At 40.1% G+C, this 18,278-nt stretch overlaps 1 protein-coding gene across 4 annotated transcripts in view; it reads right to left on the bottom strand.

Annotated features, from left to right (window-relative positions):
• LRBA (LPS responsive beige-like anchor protein) overlaps window positions 1-18,278 on the bottom strand; it is a 360,426-nt gene that overhangs the window by 281,636 nt on the left and 60,512 nt on the right. For all 4 annotated transcript variants that reach the window (XM_081021326.1, XM_081021329.1, XM_081021328.1 and 1 more), the window contains exons 23-28: window positions 8,246-9,256; window positions 7,340-7,515; window positions 5,623-5,776; window positions 4,222-4,402; window positions 2,683-2,813; window positions 1,726-1,833 (exon numbers count right to left, since the gene is read on the bottom strand). In XM_081021326.1, the coding sequence (XP_080877452.1) occupies window positions 1,726-1,833; window positions 2,683-2,813; window positions 4,222-4,402; window positions 5,623-5,776; window positions 7,340-7,515; window positions 8,246-9,256 (1,761 nt within the window). The remainder of the gene's footprint in view (window positions 1-1,725; window positions 1,834-2,682; window positions 2,814-4,221; window positions 4,403-5,622; window positions 5,777-7,339; window positions 7,516-8,245; window positions 9,257-18,278) is intronic.

Below are 18,278 nucleotides of genomic sequence, written 5' to 3'. Positions count from 1 at the left end.
CTCCCTTTTGCATACATGGAATTTCTCGCATTAAGAAACAAGTACACAAAAGAGAAAAATTCTACCCCAGTCTTCCCCATATTGTGCTAGCTTTCTGCTTGCACTGAGTTTTAAAAACAACTCAATGGACCAACCAAAACTGTGATCATCTGTTGAGTGCTTAAGTTATTCTGCCACATTCTGCAATAAATCCAGACCCTACTTCATAAAGGAGATTATCTCACTGTTTGGAGGTTCTAGCAAGGGAGCGCAGCTATTGTATACCCTTGACCGAAGAACGGTACACTCCTTCTATCTGGGATGGTCGTCCCCTTCCACCGAGCGCGCAGCTTCGGGAGGGACACACATGGAGCGGTGAGGGAGGAAGGGGACACCCGCCCAGCCAGCCAGATCAGCCGAATCAACCCTGGCGATCAATGGGGTGACAGATGTTGCAGCCAGATCGCCCTCACATCCTTATCTCACTGAGTTTACCCAACATGGTACCTTCAAATGTTGTTGGACTACAATGCCTATCATCCCTGATCATTGGCCCTGCTGGCTGGATGCTGTAGTCCAGCAAGTTCTAGAGGTCATCAAGTTGAGGAACCCTGGTCTAACATATCAAAAATATTGTAAGAAATAAAGATAGAAAAAAGCAAACTAGATGTTTAAAATATTGTTAGATGCAGTTACTGAGAAACTCTATTTAACTAGAACTCTGCACATGTCTCAGAACAATATGTGTGATTTGGCTTTCCTCTGAGGAATAAGTGTCATTCACCTTATGGTGAAGCCAGAACTGATCCCAGTTCATGCCAGTTATGCAGGAATTGGTTATATTTAAAATCAAATCCCAGAACTCAATGCAGTATCTAACATAGACAACATATGATGCACCTATCAATCAGTCCTCAGGAATGAATGGATTCCACCCAACAACATATCCTGTTGTGATCAAACCAAGTAATCTTTTTTTCTTTGCTATGATCATCTTATTAAAAATAAGATTTGATTGACAGAGACAACCTTGTGACATTGTTTTAACCCTTAACTGATGATCCAGAATGACCCATGGACCCTCATCATCTGAGCCTTTTATTATGATATTCAAGTCTAACTCAGCCCTTCATGAAATCCCTTTAAAAAATTAAATTCATGATAATTTATTCCTATAACTAAGTGCCCATCATATCCCCAGGTTGTTCAGTCTTCCACCTGGGAGACTGTTAAACAGGTTCATCCTCCCTCAGCAAGACTGTTCCACCCTTTTTTCCAGGTCATATTTTTGGGATCTGACCAGAAGGCTGATCCACACTCCCGTTTTTCCAAATGCTCCAACGATATAAAATGGTGTAGCGCTACAAGCAAGAACCAGCATTTACCCTGGAAGCAAATTTTGAGTCAAGTAATTTAACAATCTAGAATTGGGAATGGAGTATGGACAGATTACACATGCTATCCTCAAGAATAAGAGCAATACACTGGAAAATTCACATTCCATGAACTAGGGAAAGGACACAGTATATATGAAGTTGAAACCACCTGCAGGGACAGCAGTTTATGGAAAACTTAAGCCTTTCATCCTGACCCCAAATTCTTGGTCTGCTATTCCCACAGAGTTTTATGATTCTCTTAGACACTCCATTAGATTTTAACACCATAGGAAACTGCATAAGGACACTGGCTCAGAAAATCAGGCTGTAAAAAAAGAACACAGTAAGTAGGAGAAAATTGCTAACTCACTATATCTCTGAATACCACTGCTCGCAGTCGGTTAATATCCATATCCTGTAGGAGTCTGTCAATATCCCTTATTGGAGAAATCCCTCCAGTCACAATATCAACTGGGCTCTGTTTAGAATAAAAGAGTTTGTATATTATTTTGTTTTGATAAGCACAAAGGATGGCCCAAAGCTATCATTTCCACAACATTACAAAACCACCATTACCGAGGGTCCCTCCAGACTTCCTTTTTAGTTGTGCAATCACGATTATTTGTGCTAACGAGGACAGTACTTGGGCTGGTCACATACAATCATGATTTCAATAGTTTGTGATTGCAAATGTTTCAAGGTGGACATGTTGCTTCGTTTCTAATTTGTTTATGTCTCACAACTTCCTTCTGTTATCCTGTAACTTTTTATACCACAATTTTTTTTTGGGGGGGGGGGTGTTGTTTTGTACTATAGTGCAAGACTGCCTCTCCAGATGGCAATAATGCAATAACACTGGGAAAGAATTGCAGGACACCTAATAAAGTGGAATGATGTGTGGATGTTCCAGTATAAATCCACCACTAATGCACCATTACGGCATCAATGACATGTTGCAGAAACGCCCACAAAAAAATCCCATCGGTCTGGAAGGGCCCCTAGGGACTGGCGTTACACACAAATCAAGTACAATGACAGACACTCAAGATTGTACCAAAGAAAGAAAACTGGGCAAGGAATCTAGAAACATTGAGGGCAGATCTTTTGTTCTTTGCTCTCCCCCTTCACATCCCCCCTCCCAAGCAACTGCATTCGTAAGTTAAACAACTTGTATATACAACTTAAAATAAATGCTCATGTTATTCAAATGCCCTGTTTTTCTCTGTAATGACTACAGTGCCATAAGAAAGCTCCAGAGACTTATCCATCAGGTCACAGAGATAACAGTATCAACATCTGCCTACGTTTAATGTCAGAAGATACTTGCCTTTGCTCCAGACCTTCCTGCTGCTATCAGGCTTTGTACTGTTTTCTGACACTTAACATTTTCTCCGCTAGGCTTCATTAGTGCCTGTTGCTGCTGACATTCCAGGCAATTTCTGACTGCCACAGCACACACTGAAATGAAAGGATACATAGCAAGTCCAAAGTATAAACACGGCTGAATCTGCATGCCTACTGCTGCAGAAAGATAAGTTTCAATTTTTCCAATACTAATATATAAACAAACCCTTTTTTGAGGGGGGGAAGAGAGAAGTTACAGCTCATAATGAGTACAGTTCTGTTTGCTTCTATTCAAAAATCCAACAAAGTTTAAGAAATATTACATTAAAAAATTCTGACATTGTTTTGTTACTTGTGGGGTGATGAAAAGTTTCACAAGGCTGTAAATTCACCTACATTGGGTTGGATCCAGACTTCCCCATAGGCCAGGCATGGCCAAACTTGGCCTCCAGATGTTTTGGGACTACAACTCCCATCATCCCTAGCTAACAGGACCAGTGGTCAGGGATGATGGGAATTGTAGTCCCAAAACATCTGGAGGGCCAGGTTTGGCCATGCCTGCCATAGACAGAGATCTTGCTAGAGGGCAGCAAAAAGCAATATCCCATTATTCCCCCCCCCCCCAGCAGCCTCCTGAAAAAACTGTGGAACATTGTGAGCAGCAAGCAGCATGGCAGACAGCAGAAGAAATGGGGGAAACCAGGAAAAACAATGTTCCTGCATTTTTCCTCCAACAGGAGCCTCTGGTGGTGCTCAGTCCCATTTACAAATTGAAGGAATCCTTTCATTCACAGAAGGGCAACTCTGGGTCCATCCAATATATATTACTATATAATGATACTGTAAGGCTAGCATGAGAGGTCTCTACTCTAAGCCAGTATCTCAAGAACTAGATTTAGACATTTTTTACAATATCAGCTACACAATGAAAGTCAGGTTATTAGTTGCAAAATTAATCTAAGCCAGGTATATTAGTACAAAGGTTTAGGATCAAAGTTTATTCATCCTTATTTCTTTTGTTGTTGCTGTTAGATTGCTCCATTCTTAAAGATATCAGCCTCAAATACATGCAAACTCTTAGGATGACTTAACTTCCACGTAAATTGTCCTTAGTCACAGGAAATGATCTGAAGGCAAACAAATGAAAGTTCAACCAATCTTACTTATGCTGGGGATAGCTCAGTTGGTAGAGCATGACTTTAATCTCAGGGTTGTGAATTCGAATCCCATGTTGGGCAAGTTTCCTGCATTGCAGGGGGGTGGACTAGATGACACTCATGGTCCCTTCTTTTTGCCCAACATGGACTTGAACCCATGATCCTGAGCTTAAGAGTCTCATGCTTTCCGACTGAGCTATCCCTTCAGTCTAATTCTAGCCTTAAAAAAATATCTCATTATTCTTAGGAAGTTTTATATTATTTCATACTAAATCTGAGTCTACCTCAGGTAGCACTCAGAATGAGTTCTCATAAAAACCCTACTCAGCAAAATGTATTTTAATGCTTAGCAGTTATCTGCTTACCAAGCCGAAGACACTGTCGTAAAATTCCACCAGATGACATATTTTTCTCCGACTCAATTTCTGTAAATCCAAGGGAGCTTGCAAATATTAACACATCCACAAGGCTAATTAATCTTTGGAGGAATGCTACAGAAGCTTCTATGGATAGTCCTTGAGTTGGCTCAATGTTTTCCAATTCATGCTGCATAGTGGAACATTAAAGAACAGCTTTTACTTCTATGCATTAATTAGGCATCATCACTATTACTTGGTGTGTGTTGATATTGGAAGTGGCCTCTTGAAATTTCTCATGTCACTTGACCAGGAATCTAATAAGGTGGGGATATGAGGAGTGGATAAATCCAATTAACACAAGCTTGAAAACAACCACTTGTTTGGTCACTGACCTCCAGAGGATCAAGGCAGAATTATTTTAAAGTGAAGAGTTTGTCCTTTACCTCAAGTGACTAGCATGGAGGCCTGTCTTTTTGGGGGGTGGGGGGTGGGGGGCTAGTAATCTGAATGTGGAGACAAAGGTAAGAAATAGGAAATTAAACACAATGGTTCAAATCATGACATTGGGAACACATGGTTTGCAATTTTGGTTTGAAAGGAAAGCGCAAGGCAAGCACCATTACATCCAACAGACACGGGTTTTCTGTTTGGATGTAATGGTAAATTATAGCTTGCCATGAAAGGAGCCAATGAGATTCACTCTGATTTGAACTGTAGTTTAGCATTACATGTGAGCTAAGCCAAATGCACCAAACTTTCTCTGAAAAGATAGGGTAGAAATAAAGAGAGGACCTTTCCCAGGGATGGCAGAACTATGCAAGCTACTAGCTTAGTCAGGGTTCCCAAACCACTGGGACCTCCTAAAGAGGTTCACCGGGGTACTTTTGAGGTGCCCCAAACCATCTCCCCCCAAAGGCATAGTCTCTGGCCAAAGCAAAAATGGCTGTTGTACCAACAAAAGTAGCACTTTCACAAAAGTAGGGAAACATTGGGAGGTGGGGTGGTACAGGCAACCAATTACTGGCTGGTACTCCAGACCAAAATTCCTTCCTTGAACAGACATGAGCACCCAACAGCTGTGCAGACAGTAAGCAGCACCAGAACACTAAGCAAAAGGGTGAAGGGCAGCAGTGAAGGCATAGGGTGGTGGTGGTACTGACCACTAAATAGGTTAGAATTGGACCAGATGGAGATGATCTTACTAAGCCATCTTGTCCAGTACCATAGAGGAGTAGATTGCAGTCAACACCACACAGCCAGGTTGCCCTGTGCTGCCCCACAGACCAGCTCCCCTTCCTCATTCTTAGCTCAGTCTGAACATGGCAGTCAGTGTACTATAATTCAAAGCACATGGTGAAGCATCCTCCCACAAGTCACCACTTCTACATTAGAAAGTGAATTTCTTACGGTAGCAGATGTAGCGGCAGAAAGCAAAGGTAATATGCCACCACAAGCCATAATCATATTATCCATCACTTGAGAGATGAGATGAATTGTGTTATGTACAAAGATGACATTATCACTGCTATTGACGAAGTCCATCACAGTCTTGGCAGAGTGGCTGATCAAAATGAAAAACACAGTATAAAAATGCAGGATTCATGCAGTTTCAGTTGCACTTTTATGAAGTATTTATTTGTCATTATTTTTTAGTCATTTACCGGCAGAAATCTATCCTATAGCCAGGAATTACACACCAGGATCCTAAACTGTCAGTGCACCTTCTTCTTGACCTGAAAATGCCCTTTCCTTATGCTTCTAATCCTCTCCAGAACACAGACTGGCAACTGTGTCTAAGTGTGTGGTGAATAATTATTTATTATTATGAAGTCTGATTATCTACTGCAGCAAAAGACACTGTATAAATCATCAAAGAAGTTTCCCTTGAGATATAAACTAGATCTGAACTCAAGTCTCTTAAGAGGAAACTAGTATCTTACGAAGAACTCACAAACTTCCCTTTTTAAGCAAAAAACGATTGTAAAGATATAAAACATTTTTTTTTAAATCCTGTTTCAACAACTTAAACACATTAGCATTAGCATGGCATTGGCCTCTATCATCCCTTCCTCACAGCACCTATATTGTATATGCTAGTACAAAAACACTACACATTTTATATCTTACCAAACAGTGGCTTATATTTAAATAATGGGACAACAGACAAGGTGAGATTAGACAATTATGCTCCCAGAGTCTACAGTGCACAATTTCCCCCTTCCCAAATATTATAGATGCACCACTTAAACAGCACCCTTCATGCAGCATGGGACATATCCTGGGCTGACTCTGATCTTCCTTGTAGTAACAGCTCAAACCAACATTCAATATTATTTTTAATAGAGCAAGGAAGAAAACAACAGCAGCTTACGTGCTAGTATGTTTGATAAACTGTGGAGGGGGGGGAGTAGCATTAATCCTCACCCCCACCTTCCAAAAACACGCTCACACCCACATCCTAAGTAAAAGGATTCCTTTCTCCTATAAAGACAGCTTGTGAAGTTGAAGTTCCTGCATTTACAAAGGTTGCATACAAGGAAAAATTCAACTAAGCAAACCACCTGCAGCACTGAGATGGGATAATCTACACTTCAGAAGACTGTAATATGCACGTTTATTTATATATAATAAATTAAAAGTCAGGTGATCAATCAACTAATATCTGCTCACAGCCCAAATGACTGGGACATGCACATAAATAAGAGTTTACTAATATTCTCTGCAGTTTTATTTTACAGTTTAACCATTCAAAATGTTAAAAAAAAAAAAAAGGTAAAGGACCCCTGACAGTTAAGTCCAGTCGTGAACGACTCTGGGGTTGCGGCGCTCATCTCGCTTAACTGGCCGAGGGAGCCAACGTTTGTCCACAGACAGTTCTTCCGGGTCATGTGGCCAGCATGACTAAGCCACTTCTGGCAAAACCAGAGCAGCGCACGGAAATGCCGTTTACCTTCCCGCCAGAGCAGTACCTATTTATCTACTTGCACCCAACCTTCCGATCGGCAAGCCCAAGGCTCAGTGGTTTACACCACAGCGCCACCCACAGTCTGTCCTATTTCTATAATTAGCAGAGATCATTATGCTGAGGAATCTAATGCCTAAGATTCGAGAGAAAGTACATTACCTTCTCCACATCTGTACATCTGTTTCTATTGAAAACAGTAGGTCTGTGAGTAAGCGTTGATGCATTTGTGACCATCGGAATTCAGGAATACGAAACATGGTAGACCTAGAGTCCCTTCTCTGTCCATCTGCGGCAGCTCCTGTGCCTTGGCCTGCTGCATCTTGCTGTCTTGATGTCTATACAAATAAAATATATGTAAACATTATGTTAAAAGTTCAAATTGAAATATTCCAGAAGACCTCAGACCTAAAAAGTTTGTATAGCTCTAAAATGTAAAATTATGTCTAACTAATTCTACAAAGTGGGAACTACATTTAATAAGTCAAAAATGGCAACTAGTTTATACCGATTCTACACACTACAGAGCAATTGTACCACCATTTCTGCCAGCCAAGACAAGAATAAGCAGCAGCTGCTACACCTTACCACATAGGGTGAATATATTGCTGCTGACTGTGATCTCCCTCCTTTGAGGAAGTATGGTGTAGGATGATGGTTTTCCATTGGAAGATGTCTCTGCAGGAGGGAAGCACTTAAGTCCATCACTATTTAAATATTAAATCAGTAAGCACCACTGACCTGGATGCTAAAAGTATGATGAGAGAGTGATGAACATCTTACGCCAATTCTTGTTGAGCTGATTAAAAATGATGTTATGTAGAGACTCTGACGTGACACTTTGTTCTCAATATTTGTAGCCAATGATCAAATTTATTTTTACAGCTCTATGGGGTTAGACCAACTCTTTTTCAGCTAAGTGTTGGTCATCATTATGAAATACATACCTACTAAGAAGAGAACTGTGGTCTTTTTTTAAAAAAAAAGTTACGTAAATTGATCAAACACCTTAAAATCCTGCAATATACTTAACATTTTTAGATGAAGTAATTGAGGTACAGAACCTACCTCAGGGAGGGAATGAAGAGGTTGATTTACTTCCAGGCTAGTGCTGGACTTTAACTCTAATCTTTCAGTATCTGATGCCACACTGGAAACATCAAGCTTTGCTATTTTCTTGTCTGAAACCACCACCGTTTCTGAAATATGTGGCTGCATATCATCTACCGTTGTTTTGGTTTGAAGGTTATCAGTATTGTGTTCATATGCCTTCTCTGTAATATCTGCATTTGGTTGAGCTTTCGTATCACTAATTTCAGAAGCACTGGTTTCTGGCAAAGCATCTGACCCTTGTCCTGTTTCCACAGATGCATCAGCAACTTTGGGTTCTAAAGCAACTGAAACTGGTTCTTCCAATGTAGCAGTATTCTGCTGTACTGCTGGTGCTACCTGGCTTTCTGACAAGGTATGATCTTTACTGAGTTTAGGAGCACTTTCCTCTGAGGTAAAAGGTAGGCTGCTTTCCTCTTTTAAATCAACAAAATCTTCTTCCTCCTCCTCCTCCACTTCTGGTGTTAGTTTTTCTAATATTTCTGGGCTTTCAAGTGTGTCTCCTTCAACATTTTGTGAAGGGGATTGTGCAATGGCAGCTACTGTCTCTTCCTCATGATTTGCTTCAGTGGTTTCAGAAGCAGCTTCTGAATCTTGCTTTATTGCTTCAGCCTTTAGGGGAAGTTCTAAGCAAGGTGCTTTACTTAGATCAGGAGCTCTCCAAACATTTTCTCCTTCTGTTTGCTTTTCTTCGTTCATTTCCGAGTTAGCTTGTTTTTCAAAATCAGGTGGTCTACCTTCAGCGTTCAGAGTACTGTTTTCTACTTTACCATTCCCAACATCATTGACAGAAGTACCAGCTTCTTTTGTTTCCAGATGCTGCTGCCTTCCTGTAACTTCAGCCTCCCTGCTGGTTCCTGAGATACTTCTAATTAGAGTTGATGGACCAGCACCAGAGTCTTCATCTCCTTTTTCTTGATATTCCCTGAACATTTGAGAAAGGCTCTCCTTGTGTATTTCAAAAGTTACCTTTGAAAAGAATGATTTCAATTCTGTAAATGTTTAAAACTTACAACGTAGCCTACAAATTCTGCTATAAAGCCCCCCCCCAAATGGATAGGTCTACAACTTCGCAGAGTGATCTTAAATATTTGTAATTATCACCGCATAATGCAAGATAACCGAGTGCTGACCCTTATAGTATTAATGCAGATTGAATCATTAAATGTTATTGACTTTTTGATATTTTATTTACACAGTTTAAATTTAGAACCCATTTCAGTATTCAAGACAACCTTTACACATAAACACAATCATTTAAATTGCATACTGTCGTACCATGGAAGTTGAACGGAATCCGTTCCGGAAGTCCGTTTGACTTCCAAAACGTTCGGAAACCAAAGTGCGGCTTCCAATTAGCTGCAGGAACACTCACTTCCGGGTTTGCAGCGTTCGAGTACCAAGGCGTTCCGGATCCAAAGTATGACTGTAGTTACAATCACATGGAAAGGGAGAAGTGGGCTGCCCTGCCATTATATCTCAGCAAACCCACACTGCCTACACACTAGAGATCACATAAGCAACAGGGAAACTGCCAGGTAGTATTCCATACTGTGGAACCCTGTACAATCCCTGTACAATCCACAGGCTCCTTACTATAGATGTGATCTTAAACAATTGACACTATTTAGGTGGCCAAAGGAAGCCTTGTAAATCAGTCCACTAAAGTTAATAGCCTGCTGGAAGCTGGCAGAGAAATGCATTTCTGTGCTGGATACAGAGGAGAGGGCATCCTCTGGCATCCTATTTGGTTTCTTTATAGCAAAGGAGCAAAGGAGAGATGAGTAAGGTAAAGAGGATTGTTCTGGCCCACTCACTCACCAACATACAGTTACATGGCAAACTAGGCAAGTGACTACATTAAAGGCGGTTAAGGGACTTTAAATGATACTAATGACAGGCAACTCCCCATTTACGCAGGGGTTATGTTCCGAAGCACCATCTGCAGCAGCAGATGTGCGTAAGCCCCCCCCTTGCGGTGCCAAAAGCGGCACACATGTCAGCGATTGTGCGCAAATGGGGAGGTGCCTGTACCTCGGGAATTGAACTCACTGAATTTCTCACAACAGAGGTATATACTGTAAGTGGATAACTTATTAAAATAGAAGAATTAGATGCTTGTACTCAGAATATACTAAAGCACAAAGGTATTTTTCTTAAATTCAACCAAGCACACATGTATTTTTTCACGAATTTGTTATTTTTGTGCTATATATAACACTACAGTAACAATTCAGGTGACATGCTGGAGACATGATAATGTCAATGTAGTATGAATAATTTCCCTGAGAAAAATTTGAGTTATTCATATTGCATATTCAATCACCAACATCAAAGAAAATAGATGGGGTGAAAGTAAAGTAAAATCTCTTAGGTAGATACACACACCCCTGATTGAACATAAGGCAAAGGCTGTTTGTTAAACGAAAGCAAATCAGTATTTTGCTTCTAGTTCCTATCATGCATTCATACTCTTCCATTTAGTTCACTCTATCTTTTCTATGTCAGCAATATATTTTTCATTCATTCCGACAAAAGTGTGATGAGTTGAAAGATTTATAGCTCAGGTTTTTAAGATTCATTTCCCAAAGAGATGCCCTAAGCCCTGCAGAGTTTTTCCATCAGCTAACTTAGTATCTACAGCATTAAATATTCCCTTAGGCAAACTAGTCTCAGGACAGTAAGCTTTGTCAAGGATATTCATGGACACCTTTTCATTCAGTAACACATTACATATTCTTCACTTGGTTCTTATAAGAAAGAGTGTGCCTGCCTAGTGTACAGAATAATAACAAGTAGCAGAAAAAGAGCCAGAATATTTTCTTTTTTATAAAACCACAAATTCCATTGCAAAATATATAGCATGTAAGATTCCCCCCTTCAGAATGAACTATACATAGAAAAAGGACAATAGTCCATCACTAATTAGATTAAAATCTGGCTTTGAGGGGGGGTGCATACACACACACACACACACACACACACACACACACACACATATTCATTTTTCAATTAAAAACTCTCAAGACAGGATGTAGTTTATTAACTCACGATAAATTGGGGGGGGGGAGAGACCCAGATATTCTCAGATAGGCTGCCTTATACAAAGTCAGAACATTGGAATGTCTACCCTGACTTGTAGAGGTTCCACAAATCAACTTTTCTGACTTATTTCATTGCTTAGACTGTGAATCATCTTGTTATAATTTTGCCCGTCTATTTGCACACATGCAGTTTATAGTTAAAAAGTGACTGTTGTCTATGAGGCTCTCCTAGACATTCTTGGAGCTTCTGTAATGCAATGAACAGCTAAAGGAGAAGACACAAAAGGCTGATAGGATCCCAAGGATCTGCTTGGGAAAGCCTTGCTTGCTTGTGATCTTGGGCAAGAATAATAAGGGCTGGGAAATGTGTGGAATGTTGGGCAGGACAGAGCCCCTGGAAGTGATTCTTGAGAGCTCATATTCCCTGCCCTGCCATTTGAGATGCCAGGTATTCTGCCCATGAACCATAGCTTGTTTCTTAGGGTTTACACTGATTGGCAGCAGCTCTCTGAGGTTTCAAGCCAGAGCCTTTTCCAGCCATACTCTGAGGTTCCAGGGGAGTGAACGAAGGACCATTTGTATGCAGAGCTTATGCTTTACCTATATTAAAATAGGGGTTCATAGTATGGTTAGTAAAGAACCTACATCAAGAATGGGGAAATGTGGCCCAGTCCAGATATTGTTAACTCCCACCATTCCTTACTACTGGCCATGCTGACTGAGGTTCTTGGGAGTTGTAATCCAGTAATATCTAGAGGGCTGACATAAGCCACTGATGAAAAGGCTTGTGAAGTGCTCCATACACAGCTACTGGAAAGTTGACTTGAGTTGCCAGTAAACCTCCAAGGTCAAGTACCTTTAGTTTTCTCTATGAATTGCCACAGATACAAAATTTCAGAGAGTCATGTTTTTCCTGTATGCCCTAACAATGGTATTGTGGCATAAGCTTTCATGGACCAGCTTTCACCTCAAGTAGGTGCCCCTACTTCAGTAGGCTCTAGTTCACACAAAAAACTTCTGCCTTAACAAATCTTTAACAAGTCTTTAAACTTGCAACAACAATCTGAAAGTTGTAATGTTAGCCAAGAGAGTTTCACATTTACCTGTATCTGGCCTTTTTATATCTCCCTCTAGATGTTTGCTACTGCGAAGCTGGTAATTCACAATTAATTACCAAATATTGCTTTAAATTAGCAAGCTAAAAGGCCATTCATTAATCTTCACCATCATTTGATGCCTAATCCATAGCCATTTGCAACATTTGGAAAGCTCCTCTATGCACTACTAGTTAAAGACAGTTGCAAGATAATAAATACAACATTCCCTTCTGCCATTAATTTTAACTTAATTTGACATTCAACATTCACTAATTGCTAGACATGAAGATTAGAATGCACTGTACAAAAAGGTTATGGTGACATATTCTGTATTAGAACTACAGTGCACATTGATCAAAAAGTACCCATTTATTAAGATTTCACATTTGTTATTCCCCATATCTTATGCTTATATCACATATATACAATGAGGTCAAGATTCAAGGAGAAAGGGAGGCTGGTTGTTCAGCCAAGCAACAGAACACCTTTTTTTGTATGTAACAAGGTTTACTGGAAATTAGCTCCTGTGCTGCTAAACTCCATCAATAAGCTATTCATAATTCCAGCAAATGTTGCTATTTTTTATCCTAATGAGAGCTTTATTGACTTGTTTTTCCACCCTCCTAGGAGCAACGCTAACAGTTCAGGCCTGGAAACTCTCTACACCATTCAGAAAACAAATCAACTTTGACTGGAGGCACCAATACCTGCTGATATCAATCCCAGGGAAATGAATCCGTCAAAGAGGAACAGAGGTACTGTACACACAAAAGCCTTTGCACATTCTGGCACCTTCCCCAGCATAACAAATCATTTGGCCCCCATACTGGCAAGCTTCTTACAACACAGATCAAAAGACTGTATTAAGTCCAAGCCATTTAGCTTAACTGTCAAAACACAAATGAAGTTACTTTTTTTTATATTGCATTAAAATGTTTTAATTGACAAGTTTAGCTATTATGACTCATACCATATTGTGACGTATTTAAGGTGTGAATTACATTGTTGGTGGGTAATATTTTTTTCAAGTGTTATAAAGCAAATCATGGCCCTCAGAAGCAAATGAGCCCATTTTAAGAAGACAGATAATTTCCCCACAGTCCTTCATATTTTCTTTGGTTGCATGTATGGGCAGCACATGCACAAGTTGTGTGTACTGGTGCACTGTGACCCTGTCTTATGAACCATTGCCTTGTACTTCAACTTACCTATATAGGAAAGTCAGAACCCAGTTAAATATTGTTAATCCATCATGTCAAATGTTCCTAATATGTTCCTATTATTATACTATATTTACTGCTTTGCATAGGTTACTGTTTAGAAATTAAATCCCATAGTTATAGCACAGTACTATAACTAATTTTTAAAACTATGGTTTTTGGGGCACACAGCAGCTTGGTTTCTACATCATAGTAAGCCAAACTCTGGTTTCCTGGAACTGTGCAAACTTGTGGTCTCCCATAGAGAAACTTTGCTCCTGCCCCTACCTTTTTTAGTGCCATGCCATGCTGAACTAAGCCAAGGTTTGCAAAGCCTCACAGGGCATGCAGAGCACCATGAACAGGACTTCATCAGTGCTGGCAATCAGCTGACTTGTTAGTTATTGCAAAGTCCAGTGCACAGCATTCTGCAAGATCCTACAATAAGCTGATCATCAGGTCTGGTGAAGTCCCATGCATAGATCATCAGGGACTGCAAAGCCGGGCGCTTGCAAAGCCAGGCTCTGCAAGGTCTGATGATGCACTAATTGCCAGGGCTTGCAAAGTCAGCTATGCAGTGCTTTGCACATGGTGCCTGCAAGCCTTTCAGCCCACCTATGTCTTTATCTGCCCCACACCTGCTTTATATATGATATTAGGTGTAAGACTAGTGAGCAGGACTTGGCTAAAATGGTCTTGTGAGTCAAATGGAAAGGTCCAGTGGCTAGAGGTTCTGCACCACTGATCTACAGGATAAAGATTATATTGAAGCTTGAAAAGAAAGTAGAATACATAGGTAAGAAAGATGAAAGGAAATGGGTGTTGACTACTTGAAATACACAAGGGTTGTGGTGCTTCAAGTAAGAAATACAAAAGAAAGGTTTTGCAATCCACCTTGAGCACTTCAGTGGGAAAGCAGGGTGGAAATATATCTTTCTATATACATAAAAATATAAGGTTGTCATCACACCACAGTTTGTGTGGCCATCAACAAGCAGTCACACCAACTCCAACATGACAACAGAATGGAAGGTAGGCAGGTGACTAAGCAAGCACTAAAGGTGGCAGGGGGGTCAAGCAAGCTGTTTAACAGAGATGGGGAAATACTTCAGAGAGTCATTTTGCCAAATAGCTCTCTATCTCCCCGCTCTTTTAAAAGGAGTTGGGGATTGGAGAGAGCTATGAGGGGACAGCGGTGAAGGGAGTAGGACAGGAGGTTTGGGTGACTTATGGGATAACAAGCTTTCTGCTTGTTCTGAGCATTCCTCTTCAAGGGCTAAAAGCCAGATTTGTTCCAGGATAATAGGACAGACCAGTCTCAACCAGAATCTGGTTTTGTTAATGGTCTCACTGATGATGGCTATTTCTTCCCCATTTATTTAAGCCGCTCATCAACCTGTTAAAAAACCCTGCTTCCCCACACCTGCCCAGCCCCTCCTTCCTTTACCCCTGACCCATCCCCTCACTTGTTGTCATATGTCACCATCTAGCCCTGTATTTTCTACTCTGATTGGCAACAACCACAAGATTTCAGGTAGACATGTTTCATTTCACCTGCTACCTAGCAGGATTGAACCTGGGACCTGGCAACAAAGTATGTGCTCTACCCCATAGATTATGATCGTCTTTTGAAATTTTACATTCCTCTCTCCTTTCCTCCCAATCCTGAATCCAATTCCTCTGCTTTGTTTTTTGGTGCAAGCTGAACAGCAGAAACATAGAGCCATCTTCCTTCAACACTGTGGCTCTGTTCAGAAAGACAGCAATTAATTGCATTCTGGAGTATGCCTGATTTTGCGGGCTACAACACTCAGGGTGGGAAGTAGGTATGAGGCCCCATCACAACATTGTTGTGCACAATGAGCACAATTTCCTCTCCCCATAGTAGTGAATGGCAGTTATAGAGAATTATAAAGGGACACAATAAAGAGGAAATCTAAATATGTTGCCAGACCCTGGTGATACCTGTCATTAGGAATTAAGCCTGCTCCTATTGGCGGAGAGCAAATCTTGGATTCGATTGCAAGCCAACATGTGAACAAATCCTAGAATAGCAGCACATAATGTTGTGAACCAGATACATTTTCTACTAAATGTGTGGGCAAGGCCAATGTTCCTCAGTGCTCTTGATCCTATTCATCCAATATAATTTCATTTCACCATAAGAAAGAGTTAAATCAGGGTATAGAGGTTGTGTGTACTATTTATCCTTTAACAGAATAATCTGCTCAGATAAATTCATATGAGATTTGTCTCAAACTTTTTGTTCATGTTCAATCGATTTAGAATTGCATCCAACAAAATCTTCGCGCTCATAGATCAACTTCTACAAGCACAATGGAATTTTTGCTCCCACCACCTGCACCAGTCCAAAATCTGCTCTGCGGGATTAGGGGAACCTCATAGCGGATTTGAGGAGGGCATGGATAAAGAGAGGGAGGGGACATTCTGCTGTGCTCGCATGTGCAAGGATTTAGTTGGATACAACCTGATGTAAAGGTTCCTTACATTGACAGTTTTCTTTTAAGATCTCGCATGCTCATATTTCCCTGCTGATTTGGGCTATGGTTCTTTGTTTGAGTTAATGAAGTATTTTGTTTCCCCTTATTTCAGCTCACTCATTTAACAGGCAGGGTCCAGGCTTGTGCTCAGCTCATGCTGGAAAAAAAGAGGGCAGGCTCCTATGCCTTCTCAAAACTGCCAGCTGTGGAACTGCAATTCCACAGGTGTGTCTGGCACCTTCTTTGTATAGCTTTCATCATACGCTGGAAAGGCTATTCTTCTGATGTAAATTGTTTTTAAAGGATTTTAATACAGCACAATCACATCTTACGGACATTTAACTTGCACAATTTCAGTCATACATGGTTCAAGGCAGGCTGGCTGAAACTACACAAGTTAACCCCCTTGGGTATATGCAATTTTCATGTATACGTGGAACCCTTGGAATTGAAACCCTATGTAAGATGTTATCGTACTGTACTGATATTTTATGTAGCTGTAACACACCCTTACTCTAAAAAGTGAGTATGGACCTATGTGAATAAACGAAAGATGAAACCAAGAACAAACCTTGGTTGCAATTCGTGATTTGTCTGGTGTGAGAGAAACCACAAGCCTGGACTTGGAAGTAATGTAATGTCAAATGATTGCTTAACCTCAGGTGGCACGATAACCAGAGGATCAGGAGAAGAATGCTTCAGTTCAGGAATCTGGATACTTTCCAATTTGTGCTAAGCCATGGTTTGCCTCACTATTATGTTTGAACTGGTCCATTCACGCAGATCAACATTAGGGTAACACAGAACTGTGCCATGTTATATGTGTCCTATGTGCATTGACAATACAGTAAAGAGATACTGGAGCAGCTGTTTAGGACTGCAGTGTTGTCCCCAATCTTCTATTATGTTTTCCCAATGTCTTTTAAATTTTGTCTCAACGTTTAACCCAGGAGTAGCTTTCAAGGATGTAAGTTCTGTTCTTAACATTTTAAAAACTGAAGACATATAGGAAGATTAGTCCTTATACCTCTATTCCTCTAGTTATACCATCAGGAGGGAGGAAATCCCAGTCCCCAGAAACATTGTGACCTTTGTGGTAAAACCAGGGATAAAGCTGCCCACTGTGTGATATAGCCACCTCTTTTCGCACTTTAAACTCTATAATAATTCCCCATAAATCAAGTTTAGCAAACGAATCATTTTTGCTCACCTTCTCTTTTGAATTTTGTCTGCATCTGCAAGACTGGGCGAGTCAAGAAAGCTACTATACAGTTCAGCCTGATTTAATGGACGTCAGTTCTACAAAGTGATACTACCTGGCATCTTACTGAACATTGTGCCTATTCATAGTATTAAATAGTGAAACCCAAATTATTTTATGTTTTAATTTATGGCAATTTAAATCCCTACTTGCTGTTTTGGAGGAGGATAATTTCCAAGAAATCTGTACATATAGGTGGGAAAGTTAAATATCACACAAGCAGATTAAACTATCATGAAGCAGGGTTTTAAATATACTCTGGTACATTATTCAAATTGCTATACAGCTGAAGTCTACAAATATAACACATTAGACACTTCATATGACCAGCCATAATGAAGTAATTTAAATATATATATATATCAAAAATTTTAAAACCCTCAAAAAAATTAAAAAACATATCCAATATATATTTTAACTTGGCTGCTTCATAAATGCATAGATTATAGCAAAGTAAATATAACAACATAAATACACTGAAGTTGCCATTTTTACTTTTTGTTTTTAAACAGTAATACACCCATCCTTTATTATTAACCACCCACTAAAGGCTCCCCAAAATACATATTTATTATGAATATGGCAACTGCTCATTGTAAAATCAAGTTCCGCTAGAGAATTTAACAGTTAACACAGCTACTGAAAAACTCAGGTTAAACCAAATTCTCCCTTATAATAATAGTATCAAAGATGCAAGGGGGAAAGAAGCAGTTTAAAATAAAATGAAATAAAAGGCTTCACAAAGGAATTTAGCTTTAAGAGGATTATGCGCACCTTTAAATCCTGAGAGCAAAAGAAAGCAATGTAGTGCAATTATGCCACAAAAGCCATCGCTGCTTATAAAGCGTAGTGTAGCTGTTGGAGAAGAGGGCTACAGTGACAAACAGCT

Source organism: Podarcis pityusensis, assembly GCF_964106645.2.
Source record: "Podarcis pityusensis genome assembly, chromosome: 9".
NCBI classification, from domain to species: Eukaryota; Metazoa; Chordata; class Lepidosauria; order Squamata; family Lacertidae; genus Podarcis; species Podarcis pityusensis.
This window is presented reverse-complemented; position numbering and strand designations above follow the sequence as displayed.